Source organism: Alligator mississippiensis, chromosome 10 (assembly GCF_030867095.1).
Source record: "Alligator mississippiensis isolate rAllMis1 chromosome 10, rAllMis1, whole genome shotgun sequence".
NCBI lineage: Eukaryota > Metazoa > Chordata > Crocodylia > Alligatoridae > Alligator > Alligator mississippiensis.
The window spans coordinates 28,097,709-28,111,221 of NC_081833.1; the positions used below are offsets into that span (position 1 = coordinate 28,097,709).

Genomic DNA, 13,513 nt, shown 5'->3' on the forward strand with positions numbered 1-13,513 from the left:
CAGGGAAGGCCCGCCTCGTGACTCGTGACTGAAGCCGGCAGCTGCGGAGGCTGCCCCGGCTCGGGCCAGGCGGGTCCGGGGGAGGCCGGCCCGGCCCCGCCCCCAGGGGGACCCCGCGCGCCGGGCGCTCGGCGGCCACGTGACGGGCGGCCCCGCCCCCGAGGCGCGGTCACGTGGGCGGCGCGGCGCGGCGCGGCGCGGCCCGGCCCGGCGCGAGGCGAGGCGAGGCGCAGCGCGGCGCGGGTCGGTCTATGGGGAGGGCGGCGGCGCCGCGCAGCACCCGCGGGCTCCTCGGCGTCCGGCTGCGGGCGGCGGCCATGAGCGGAGGCGGCCACGAGCCGGGCCCGGGCGGCAGAGGCGGCGGCGCGGCGGGGCCGGGCTCGGACACGTACCGGGGCTGGCTCTTCAAGTGGACCAACTACCTGAAGGGCTACCAGCGCCGCTGGTTCGTGCTCAGCAACGGGCTGCTCAGCTACTACAGGTACCGCCGGCGGCGCGGGGCGGCAGCACGTGCGGGCCGGCGGGTGTCCTCGGGGCGGGGCGGGGCGGGGCGGGGCGGGCCGAGCCGAGCCGAGCCGAGCCGCCGTCCCGCGCCGGCCCGGGGGAGTCCGCGCTTGCCTTTCCTGCATGCAGGGGCGCGCTGGCCCGTTTGATTTCCCAGGGAGGCTAAGGAGGCTGCTTTTTCCCCGGAATATTTTTCTCTTTCTCCCCCCTCCGGTCCCGCTCGCCGGGGTGTGGACAGCACCTCCAGCTTGGTCCTAACTGAAGCCAGGGGCTGCCCGAAGCCTTGTGAAACGCCGGGTGTGGCAACAGCAGGGCACTGTGGGTGTCTGGCCAGGCTCAGCTGGGTGCGCTTGCTGTTGCCATTCCTGGACCGGTCAGTTTTTGTCTGGGGCAGGAGCGCTCAGCTTCACAAGGCAATCGCAGTCTCTTGCTGTCCTTTTTGCCGCTCAGTGTCTTGCAGAAGAGCTCCGCAAGGTGCCCTCGGTTCTGCCTTCCTGCTCTAGCACAGAGTCTTGTCCTTCCTGGTTGTGCTTATTGTCCTCCTCCAGCACGCCCACGGCGTGGAGGCTCAGCGCTCCATGACCTGAGCACCCACATTGTGCTGCCTCAGGTTTTGCTCTGTGTTGTGCTCATCCAAGGGCTCTGTGCCTCAAGAGGAAGCAACAAGGGGCTCAGTGGAGAACAGGCATCTCTGGGGCTGCCTGCAGACCAGGTAGCACCATCTCTGGGTCAGACAGGAGCAGAGACCTGTGGGAGTGGGTAGCTCTGAGGAGCGGTGCAGCTCCCAGCAGTTTGCTTGCTTGAAGTTCTGTACCAAGCTAGACCCGTCACTCCATAGGCAAGCCACTCCTCTGAAGGTGCTCATGATAGTAGAAAAGCAGCTGAAAATTGCCATCTGGGGCTGGTAACTGCCAACAGCTTCCCATCTGTTGCAAATCTCAGTGTGTGGGCTGTTTGAAATCCGGATAAGCTGTCTGGGAGGTATGCTGTGCCATCTAGGAGGGACTGATGTCATGCTTTTTGCACCCCAGTGTCAAAAGCCAGATTTTCCCAGGTCTACTTCCTGAACTACTTGGGGGCCATCAGTGCTACTAGGAGTATGCGTGCTTTGGCTCAGTGCTGCTCTCTTTTGCTACAGTGTTGTGCACCACTGAGGACAGTTCCACCCACATGATCAGCAGGTGGTTGGGTAAGGTCTGCTGTGCCCGGGGCTTCAGAAGGTCTAGACTGGTGCCTGGACAGTGTGGGGAATGTTTGCCTGTGGTGCTCCCAGCACAAAGCCTGGGGCTCATGAGACCTGCCGTCAGATACTTGAGTGTCAGGGAGGAGTTCTTCAGTTACTGGCTGAGCAGGTGGCTGTGGAGCATGTGATTGGGGACCTCAAGGTATGGCGAAGGGTTCTGGATTTGCATCTGGATGCTGGTGAGCAGTGCCTGCATCCTGGATGACATTCTGGCCTGCCTTCTGGACCCCCTGCAAAATCAGGATGAGATCTACTTGGAGGTCTGGGCAGTGGAGGCCCAGAGGTTTACCATCTGGTACCAGGCCCCAGAGACCAAGCCTCTTGAGTGTTGCAGCCTTCAGGGCTTTCTTGTTACCTGGCCATTGCACCCTGGTTGAAAATCACTGTCCTAGTTTTTTGGGAATGATAGTTAGCTGGAGTTCTCTCCCCCATCCTCTTTCCCTCGCCAGACTGGAGTAGGGGCTCTGGTGGTTCCTGATGTCAGAAGCCAGGATGGGTGTTTGGTCGGGTTGGCTGAAAGAGGCCTGAGTGGGGATGGAAAGCTTGTTACTCTGTCTGAGCCCAGGACTTCTCATCAGGCTGAGGTGGCAGGAGGAAGGTCTTGGCATTGGAGGGTAGAGCTTGGGATTGGAAGACGAGGGCGGGGGAGTGGCATGGGGCCCAGTGGCTTGTCCCTGAGGAGGGGAAGGGTTAGTGGGCTGTGATGAGAAACCTGAATTGGGATGCAGGGGCCAGTTGTGACCAGAGCTGGGGTTATGGTGGGTAGTGATGCTTGCTGGAGAGTAGTTCTTTACCTCTAAGGCTTAGGCCTGAAAATGAGGAGCAAAATGGAGTATGACTTGTGTGTGCTTCATCTGTCAGTTACACAGCAGCACCTCATGAACAAGTTTATCTCTCTGTACGGCAGTTGTGCCCCAGCGTGCCCATGGTCTGCCTTGATGGTGGCGTATCTATTCCGTCATGCTTAGAAGTCAGTGGCAAGGTTGGCCTGGGAAACAGACCTGCTGAATAGGTCAGCATGCCTGTTCTGGTGATACTCCATGCGAGTGCCACTCCTGCAGCTGCTGCTGTCTGAGGCTACAAGGTCTGCAAGCATTTCATTCTTGCCTTCCCCCCAACCCCCAGGAGAGAGGTTTGTCTTTCAATGTCAAAGAGAAAGGCTGCACCTCTTTGGAAGTTCAGGTACCTCTTACTGGTGGACTGGATTCTAGTTTGGCATTTTTCTGAGTCCTTCCTGGAATGAAATGCTCATTAATGTTGTAGGGCTCCCTGTGCCCCCAGGGATGCTTTGCTGGTTTTGGGCAGCTGCCTCGTGAAGTACTGGGGCATGTACCCTTTATACAATCTCTCTCTTTACAGAAGCCTATACTTTTTGCTGTGCTAAAGAAAACTTCTGCTTTGGCCTCTATGTGGACCCTCTGGAAATGCTTGAGCCAGAATCTGTGATATCATGTCCCCCATCCATACCTTCATGAAGCTCCTGGAGACCACCTCTCCCCACGTGTCTGTGCTCCTGTTTGAGCTATACTCTACAATACTTTAACCGATGCTTCTGAAAGTAAAACATCAAGAACTTTGTGACTGAAGGAACAGACTGCTGGCTCTTGCCATGAGTTTTAAAACCTTGGTGCACATTTGGCCATTACTGTAACCTTCATTTTAAGTGGACTGCAGTTGTCAAGGGAATTGGTCAGGTGGAAGGAGCATTCTGTGCTTGTACTGCTTACATTTCTGGAAGGGATCCTGCTCCAGGGAAACTTGACTGATGGCTGGGAGGAAGAGTTGGTCAGCAAACTTATTTATGGCCTCTCGAGTGAGCACTGACATGTGAATGTCTTTCATCTCCTTCAGAATAACTGCTCTGCTTGTACTTATCTGCACTAGTGGGTATAAACATTTATTCGGCTAAAAGGCCTGTGTATTTTCTTTATTCCTTAATTCCTTTTTATGGGGATGTCTGGAGATGTTTTTTCAGGGTGGGGGAAGGCAGCTGCAGGTCAGGGATCTGAGCTGTCACTCCCATAGGCTGTGCAGGGGACGGAGTAATTAGTGACAACTGGGTTAGTGGTTTGTGTTTCTGCTGGTTCTGTTGCATGGCACTTAGGCAGAGTCTGAGCAGGTGACATTTGTTTCCACAGCTAGGAGTGGAGGGTAGAATCTGGGTTGGGGGGGACCCATAGGCAGGGATTGGAGGTTTGCCAGAGAAGAGGGTAGGATAGGGTATTTCTGTTTGCCAACAGCTGCTGGGGGTGAGGAAACAAAATGCAAGTCGGGGAAGGTGTATTGGGTGGGGGTGGTCCTGGTGATAGGGCAGGCACCTGCCTGCCAGGAATTTGAGAGTTGACGTAGGAGGTAGGGGTGGGGGTGGAGGGGTTCAGCCAATGCTGTGGACCTCACTCAGTGAGGGTAACCTCTGTGTTGTTTTGAAGGGGTTTGAGGTGATGCTTCATAATGTGGGTCACTCAGTACTCGTCAGCAGGCTTGGTTTCCTCCAATATGGGCTTTAGCATTTTCTCCCGGCAGCTGGGCCTTGGGTACTGAGAAGATGAGGTCGAGTGGTCAGAGGAGATGACAGCAGGCTGAGCACTGGGTTCATGACAGGGTGACTGGTTGTGATGATAGTAGGACAGATGGGTGGGATGCTGTCAGGATAGTTGCCTGGTCTTTTCTGAAATTGATGATGATATCTGAACTGTCCTTTCAAAGGCGAAAGCTTGGGCAAGAGTCTTCTCCCAAATTTCTTGGTCAGTGTCAGCCTGGTGGTGGATAGCTCTGGGTCCACGCTACCGTTTGCAATTACGTGAGGCTTTTTGGAGTAATTTATGGTGAGGACCTTTGAATGCTTCTCAGGAAAGGCATATTACCTTCAGGGCATGTGAAACACAGGTGACGTCATTGATTCCCTTGCACTGCACCTTTAGGACTTTTGCCTTGGACTGCTGCTGGTCCCGGGCAGCTCACAGGCATGGCATTACTGCAAAAATCCTCTTGTGTGTCCTCTGGTTCTGACGGTTGCTCCAGGGAGGGGACTGTTGGGTGCTTTCCTTGCCTGAGAGAGGGAAGGTCTGGGGATCGTCTCTTGATTCTAGCTAGTGGAGCACTTCAAAGATGCAGACGTTTCATGTGTAGACTAGTGAACTGCCCACCAAGAATGATGGGGGGAGGAGGGGTGGGGACATAGCGCCACCTCCCAGGAGTGCTTCACACTCTGGTTGTTTCACTAACCCATCAGAGTGCTCCAAGAGCATTACGTACGGACAGACAGATGGACTGAGCCCTTTATTATATAAGAATGGTATGGTGTGCTCAGTGAGTAGGGGCACAGCACTTGAGAAGCCACATTTCTGTATTGATTTAAAACAGGGATGCAAGACCATTCAGCCTGTGGAGCTGAACTACCTGGCCTGCTGGGCCACTGGAAATTGTGGGGATGTAGTCACCAGGGCCTTGGGTGAGTTTGATACCTTTGATCTAGAAGATGGTGGCCATTGTGTGCCTTTGTCCTTTTAAAGGTTGGTGCTAGGTCATGTTGGATGGACTGAGCTGTGACCCCAGGACAGCAAGGTTGGGAGTTGTAGAGAGGCCATATCAGTGCTGCAGGAGTCATGAAGCACTCCTGTTTTGTTTAGGGTTATTTTTTTTTTTTTATATAAAGCATTCTTTCTTTTTTTCTGTTTGTTTCCACTCTAAATATTCTTAATTCTACCCAAATCTTGACCTTTGAATGTAGTGGCAATGAGCGAATGCGCTTAACATTATTCTTTATAGACAGAACTGCCACTTACATTTTCTAACCAAAAGCTGGTCTGACATCTTTCCAAACTGTGCAGAGTGGTTCAATAAAAGATATCGCCAAAAAACCCACTTGCTGCTTGAATATTTCCTGGACCATCATGGCTACAATGGCACTTCACACTTGGTACTCTTTGCTTTAGGTCAGGGCTGTCAAACTCATCCAGCTCATAGGGACAGCAGGTGAGAGTCACTGAGCCAGTCTGCAGGCTGGATTGGGCCATGCTGGAGCCAGTGTGCAGGGCCAGTCTGGTGGGGCTGTGTGTGCAGTATATGCCCTGTTCTGGCCCTCTGTGCAGCATGCAGTGCACACATTTGATTCAGCCCTGTCTGCTGTGTGTAGCATGTGCTGCCCCCACTTTGGGGCTTCCTCTGTACATGGTGTACAGGCATGGGGTGTCCTGCTGGACCTGGGGCTAGTTTAGATTGGGCCCCAGGCTGCCCATGAGTGCCAGAGCCAGCACTTGGGGCCGGTCTGTCAGGGCACCCCATGTAGTATGTGCTCTGTGCCGGCCCCTTCTGCTTTGTGGAGAGCAAGCCTTGAAGTGATGCTGGGGTGTGCTAAATGTGGTGTGCACACTACATGCACTGACCTGCCAGACTTGCCTTGTGTGCTGGCTTTGGTGCAGCCTGATCCATACTGAGTACAAGGCTTGTCTAGCATGGGTGCTGCATGTAGCATGCACATCAGACTGACCCCCTGTGCCAGATGCAGTACACAGACTGTGTACCAGACTGGCTCTGAATTGCATGTGGGGTCAGTCCAAGACTCATGGGATAGATCTGGCCCACAGCTCGTATGTTTGATACCCCTGCTTTAGGCCTTTTATTGTGCCTCATGATCTCTTAAAAGTTTTGCTTATTGTACTGTAATACAAAAATTAGTAAAATGGTCATCCTGTACTTTTAGATTGTCTTTATACTTAAGTGTCAGTCATAGATTCAAAGTTTAGATGATCAGTAATAATTTAGTAGTTAGAGAGTTAGAATATTTTAAAATGTGTAGAAAAAAAGTATTATATTGGAACTTTGTTTAGGAAAGCCCATAATACTAATAAAGAAATGTCCTTCTTCTAGGAAGGAGAAAGTTGGTATAACATCTGGTGCTTCAACAGTCTTTCTTTGTAATCTTTCATAGATTTCATAGACATTAGGGCTGGAAGGGACCTCGGAAGATCATCGAGTCCAGCCCCCCGCCCAAAGGGCAGGAAGTCAGCTGGGGTCATAGGATCCCAGCAAGATAAGCATCCAGTTTCATCTTGAAGGTGTTCAATGAAGGCGCTTGAACCACCTCCGGTGGCAGGCTGTTCCAGACCTTGGGGGCTTGGACAGTAAAGAAATTCTTCCTTATGTCCAGCCTGAAACGATCTTGTAGTAGTTTGTGACCATTCAACCTCGTCATCCCTTGGGGCGCTCTGGTGAACAAACGTTCCCCCAGATACTGGTGGTCACCCCTGATAAACTTGTAGGTGGCCATCAGATCACCCCTGAGCCTGCGCTTTTCCAGGCTAAAGAGCCCCAGGGCTCTCAGCCTGTCATCGTAGGGTCTGCTTCCCTGACCTCTGATCATGCGCGTGGCTCTTCTCTGGACTCTCTCAAGCTTCTCCACATCCTTTTTGAATTGTGGAGCCCAAAACTGGACGCAGTACTCCAGCTGCGGCCTCACTAAGGCCGAGTACAGGGGGAGAATGACGTCCTGGGGTTTGCTTGAGAAGCATCTATGGATGCAAGCCAGCGTTTTGGTCGCTTTACTAGCCGCAGCATCGCATTGCAGGCTCATGTTCATCTTATGGTCAATGATGACCCCCAAGTCTCTTTCTTCCATAGTGCTAGCCAACATAGCACTGCCGAGCCTATAAGGATGCTGCGGGTTTTTTTCCCCAAGGTGGAGAACCTTGCATTTATCGGCGTTGAACACCATCAGATTCTCGTCCACCCACTTGCTGAGCCTGTCCAGGTCAGCCTGGATCATCCGCCTGTCTTCTGGTGTGGATGCTTTGCCCCAAAGTTTGGTGTCATCTGCGAACTTGGCTAGTCTGCTTCTGACTCCCGTGTCCACATCATTAATGAAGATGTTGAACAGTATGGGTCCAACGACAGAGCCCTGGGGGACCCCACTGGTCACAGGACACCACGATGAGTGACTTCCATCAATTACTACCCTCTGGGTCTGACCCCGGAGCCAATTTTCCAGCCAGTGGATCGTGGAGGACCCACGGCGACAATTGGCCAGTTTCTCCAAGAGACAATCATGGGACACCAGATCGAAGGCTTTTTTGAAGTCAAGGTATATGACATCAATCTCATCTCCCTTGTCCAGGTGATAGGTCACCTGGTCGTAGAAGGAAATGAGATTGGTCAAGCAAGACCTACCCGCAACAAACCCGTGCTGGCTATCCCTTAAGATGTTGGCGTCGGCCAGTCCATTAAGGATGGCCTCCTTAATAAACTTTTCTAAGATCTTCCCCGGGATAGAAGTCAGGCTGTTGGGCCGGGCCTATAGTTAGCCGGATCCACTTTCCTCCCTTTCTTGAAGATAGGCACCACATTGGCCTTCTTCCAGTCTTCGGGCACTACACCAGAGCGCCAAGAGTTTTCAAAGATCTGCGCTAGAGGCTGGGCTGTGATGCTCGCCAGCTCCTTGAGTACCCTGGGATGAAGATTGTCAGGGCCGGCTGACTTGAAGGTATCCAGCTTCTCAAGATGTTCCTTCACAAAGTCAGCATTAATGGAGGGCAGGGGATCACCCTCACCCGGACTTCCTGGCCCAGTAGCGGGCATGGGAGTCCCATGGGGCTGATGAAAGACCGATGCAAAGTACCTATTTAATAGGTTGGCTTTTTCCTGGGCGTCAGTTGTCAGTTGCCCCATCTGGTTCAGCAGGGGTCCAACGTTGCCCCTGCTTTTTCTCCGGCTCCCCACATATCTGAAAAAGGACTTTTTATTGTCCTTGATGCTCAAAGCTAGCTGGAGTTCAGTTGCAGCCTTGGCTTTCCTGGTCTGCTCCCTACAGGACCGGACCAGTGCAGAATAATCCTCCTTGGAGGTGACTCCCATCCTCCATCCTTTGTAGGCCTTTCTTTTTAGCCTCAGGAGGTCTGCTAGGTCCCTGGAGAGCCAGGGGGGGCTGCTGTGCCCTCTTGCTGCCTTTCCTTCTGATGTTTTTGATTATTTTGAATGCATAGTATTTCCTTGGTGCCTATTGTTATCTGCGAGTGATAGATATTAAAATAAACCAAAGGTTATTATTTTAAGAGGTTTTTAAAAAATAAGTTCTGTGCATTATGGGTCTCTTGAAATAAACATGATAGGCATACTGATGACATGAATGTTGGAGAGAAGGGGGCGGAGTATGTGCCTCAGGGGAGGCAAAGGTGCAGAGTTGGGTGCAGAGAGGCACCTGAAGGGCTGCATCTAGGTAAATGAAACAGTTGAGGAGGTCCTGTTAAGTTGGGGGACTGAAGTAGGTCCAGGTAAGCCTTTGGGCACGTGAGGCCACAGGTGGGCCTGAGGCCAATTGGAGGGTGGCTGAGGAGAAGCCACAGAGAAATAAGGGGGTGAGTCTGCAGCCCTGTATGGAAACCAAATGGGGGGGAATTACCTGGCTACAAGACAGGGCAGAATCTGCCCTGTATTTTGTGAACTGCCCAGTGCTTGTTCAGATAAGGGTAGCAGGAGATGCCCAAAAGGCCATGTACTTGCTGGCCAGGGAGTGAAGGGAATTAAGCCCGAGGACCCCTGGGTAAGGGCAGGGTGAGCGTGACCCCGGGGAAAAGGAGGAGTGATACGAGTGGGGCCCAGCAAGGGCAGTATGAGAGAGACCGTGTGAGGTGCCTCAGTGAGAGGGATGCAGTATGTGTGGCCTGTAATAGGGCAGGTTGTGAGAGGCCTAATACTGCAATAAGTTTGGCCTGGCCTCAGGCTGGAGCTTTACACAGTTGTTGGAAACATCTGCAAGGCATGGAACATGTAAGGAGAGGTTGGAGCGTGTATTAAAGACCCTAGACACCAGGGCCCAGAATGGGCAGCCTCTTGCTTAATTTAAGACCGTAATTACTTAACAGCAAGGCATGGCAGGTGACCTAGGGGGGGTGATGTGCTCAGAGGCAGTGGGAGACCAGCACTATGGCTGGTTGGGGAGCTCCCACTTCGCCACAGTATCCATTTTTTGCTGTGGAAGTTGCTTAGTTTAAATGTGCATAAATACTGAATCGGCTATTTCATAGATGACCAAGCTGACCAAATTTAATTGACTCTAGATGCATCTACACATTCATTAATGCATTCTAGATAATGCTCATTAAATCTAATACCTCTGGGTGGCTGTACAGGAGTGTGGAGGCTGCTGCGATGAGCAGATTTGATTAATCGCGTCTGCTAGAGCGTGGTAATTGCTGTGCTCCAGCAGCCTCCTGCGTCTTGTGTAGCAGCGTCCCCTTGCTCAAAATGGCAGTGGGGGCGCTTGAACTAAAGCTTGTTTGCGCTTTAGTTCAAGCGGCCCACCGCCATTTTGAAGCATGGGGATGCTACTACAAAAGATGCGGCAGTGCTTTAGAGTGGCTCTTGGAATGGCTCTGATTTAAAGTGTTTTTTCTGCTCCCCCTCCCCCCACGACCCTCCAGAGCATGTATAAAAGTGCCTTCCATTGTGAGGTACTAGAAAATGCACATTAGCCTATTTTAATGCACATTAGCTAAAGAGCATTTTTTTTGGTAACACTTTTTAATGTGCATTAAAATAGGCAAATGTGTGTTTTAATGAATGTGTAAATGCACTCACTGAACTGTGAATGCAAAAATATAATTTAGAACAGTGCTTCCCAATCTGTGGTACACATACCACCAGTGATATGCGACAACCTGTAAGTGGTATGCGTCAGCAGCAGGTGGGGATGCTCAGGGCACTTGCGTCCAAAACAGGTGCCCAATGGGACCCAGCTCCGGCTAGCACTGTTGCAGCAAGGGGTGCAACCTCTTGACGTGCACGTGCAGCTTTTGCACTTACTGGGCATGGGAGGGAAGCACTGCATGCGGGAGCCGGCTGCCTTCCCCTCAGGGGCTGCGTTGTAGGAGAGGGAAGCCGCAGGCACCTTCCCCTGCAGCGTGGGGAAGGCAGCTTGGTCCAACATGTGGAACTTCCCTCCCATTCCTGGTAAGTGTGGGGATTGCCAGCGATACAGACTGCCCAGCGGGGCATGCGTCTCTTGCTGTGATGTGCAGTGCTGGCCAGCGCCGCGTACTGCTGGGTGCCCTGAGTGCCCTGCCTGCTGCTGCACTGTGAGGGGAGCGCGGGGGGTCCCAACCCTCCCTTGCCCCACACCCTGCCCCCACAACCTGCCACATGTACATAGTGGTGTTGTGGTTTCGAAGTGGTGCTGGCTCCTACCCTGGGGGTCTTTAAGAGGAGGCTAGACGAACACCTTGCTGGAGTCGTTTGACCCCAGTACTCTTTCCTGCTATGGCAGGAGGTCGGACTTGATGATCTGCTCAGGTCCCTTCCGACCCTACAAACTATGAAACATTTATTGATGTTTACCAATAAAAATTACAAGCCTATTCATTTAGGATTGTACATTAACAATAAAGCATAGGGAAAGAAACTGTTACCTATACAAAGGTGAATGATGAGAAACAGCACCGTTCCGTTTCAACTTGCGTTTCAATTTGAAACTGTTGTTCCATTTTGTTTTGTTGAAATAGTTTTGCTGTTTCGATGCCATTTTGACGTTTTGCCCATAGGCTATAATGGGGAAGCTTGAAACAGCCTATAACTTTATCATTTCTGGCCTGATTTGGATGCAACTTGCAGGAATAGTAGCCCCTTCTAAGGGCACGAAGCTTGTGAAGTTTCAAGGAGATGGGCGCAGGGGTTTCAGGGAAACTGCACCTCAAAGTTTTGAAAGCAAAAAACTCATGTCACGTGCATGTGTTAAGCCACAGCGGGGTCAAAACTGCAGGCTTGCCAGCCCCTGCTAAGGCCACGAAAGCTGCTAAGTTTTAAGGAGATAGGTGCAGGGGTTTGGAGGAAACTGCACCTCAACTTGCAGACAAGGAAAACTCATGATATGGGTGACTGTGTGTTAAGGTGCTGCAGGCATGCTAGCCCCTGCTGAGGCCATGAAGTCTGCTAGCTTTCAAGGAGACAGGTGCAGGGGCTTCTGGGTCGTGGGGTCCTGCACCTCTGGCTGCTGACAGGCAAAACTCATGACATAGGTGCTTGTTGGAATTGTGTCTGTCTTAGGGCACAGCAGGGTGAAAACTGCAGGCTTGCTAGGCCCTATTGTGGCCATGAAGCTTGCCAGCTGTCAAGGAGATCGGTGCAGGGGGAGTCTGGGTTCTAGGGTCCTGCACCCTCTAGCTGCTGATAGGCAAAACTTGTGACGCTGTGTGTGTGTGTGTGTGTGTGTGTGTGTGTGTGTGTGTGTTCAAACAATGCTGCCTTTTCTGCAGTTTTTCCATCCCTCCCCTAGAGCACTGGGATTGGAAGGGACCTCAGGGAAGGATGACAGTCACTGGCCAGCTACACAGTCAATAATGAGAGCACTCCTTTCCTCACCCTTCCCGCTTCTTCCCTCTCCCTTTTCTTACTTTAGTTTCTGTTTCCCTGCAGGCAAGCCCAGCTCGAGCTTCAAAACTTGAAATGTTTCAAAAATTTCGAAGCGTTTTGACTTGCCTCGTTTTGTTTTGAGGCTGTTTCTAAGCTCTCCAGTTCATTTCAATTTTGCTGTTTCAGGCTCGAAACGAATTGAAACAGTGTTGAAACAAAACTGCCAGCAAAATTTTGCACAGCCCTACTGTACATCTTTCAATATTGTTACAGTTTCATGATGTAGTGTATAACCCAGTTTGCTTCTCTTAGCTGCTGACTGTGCAGGGCTAATATAAGGAGACAGCAGTAAAAGTTTATTTTAGTCTCTAAACCAATGCCCATCTTCTGTTCTAAAAATGGTTCTTCACACAAAAGTGCCTTTCGGTGTGCATGCAGCCACTTTCAGATAAGGACTTCTCTTTAACTTTGATTTTCTTGATGCACATTTTTTTTTAATTAAATATGGTATCTTGATAGTGGTTCATACAACTTTTTGTTCAAGCTCATGTACCATTTCCTTTAAGCCAGGAGTTGGCAACTGTTTGCCACTGTGGGTCACTGTTTACAACTCAGCCCCTGCGGCTGGCCACATCGCCACACCTTCGTGGCAATCAGCAGATGCTGCAAAGGGAGTAGATGGAAAAAGGTAGGTGGTAAGACTCTGGGGGTTTTGCCTATGCTACAGCAGGGAGAGTAAGCTGAATGCAGCAGACAACAGGTCCCTGGGGTAGCCTCCTGTGCTTCTGTGGCTGGAGTTTGCTGCTAATTCCCTGAGCTGCCACAGGCTGGATCCAGCTCCTGAGCTGTAGGATTGCTGACCCCTGCTTGTAGGTATTTTGGGAAATATTGTCCTTGTACTGTAAAAAGAAGTACATTGCAATGTGACAGGAATTATTTCTTGGCCTGTTCTCCTGCAGCCAGATGGAACTTTCATAAAACAAAACTTGGCAGAATAGGTGAATGGCTTCCTGAATTAGAAATTTTCATTTGAGGGACCTGCCCTGCTTTGTAGAGGAAAATGAGGCAATTAAGTGACTTAACTAAAGTTACAAAGTCAGCTGGGAAGAAATCCTAGACCAGTGGTCTCTAAACTTTTGAGGTCAGAGATCACTTTTGGAATTTAAAAGGAACCAAAGATCTACTTGCACCCCCCCCACCCCCCCATGGCAGGGAGGTAGGGAATGGGGTAGGGGCAGGCCCTGCACAGCCAGCAGGAGATGGAGCTGTGAGCAGCTTGTCTGTGGGGAGGTGGGGCATACAGTCTGGGAGGGCATGGGGGGTGGGGGTGAGTGCTTATGGTTCTGCAGGCAGGACATGGTGGGCTGGGGCCGGGGCGGCACCAGCTCTTCCTGGCTGGGCTGTGGTGGTGTTGGGAGCAAGGCCACG

General features: G+C 51.7%; 1 protein-coding gene across 2 annotated transcripts in view; it reads left to right on the forward strand.

The window, feature by feature from the left end:
- Nucleotides 1–205: 205 nt before the first annotated feature.
- OSBP2 (oxysterol binding protein 2) overlaps nucleotides 206–13,513 on the forward strand; it is a 346,797-nt gene continuing 333,489 nt past the window's right edge. For both annotated transcript variants that reach the window (XM_059713604.1, XM_059713605.1), the window contains exon 1: nucleotides 206–481. In XM_059713604.1, coding sequence (XP_059569587.1) covers nucleotides 252–481 — 230 coding nt within the window. In that variant the 5' untranslated portion in view covers nucleotides 206–251. The remainder of the gene's footprint in view (nucleotides 482–13,513) is intronic.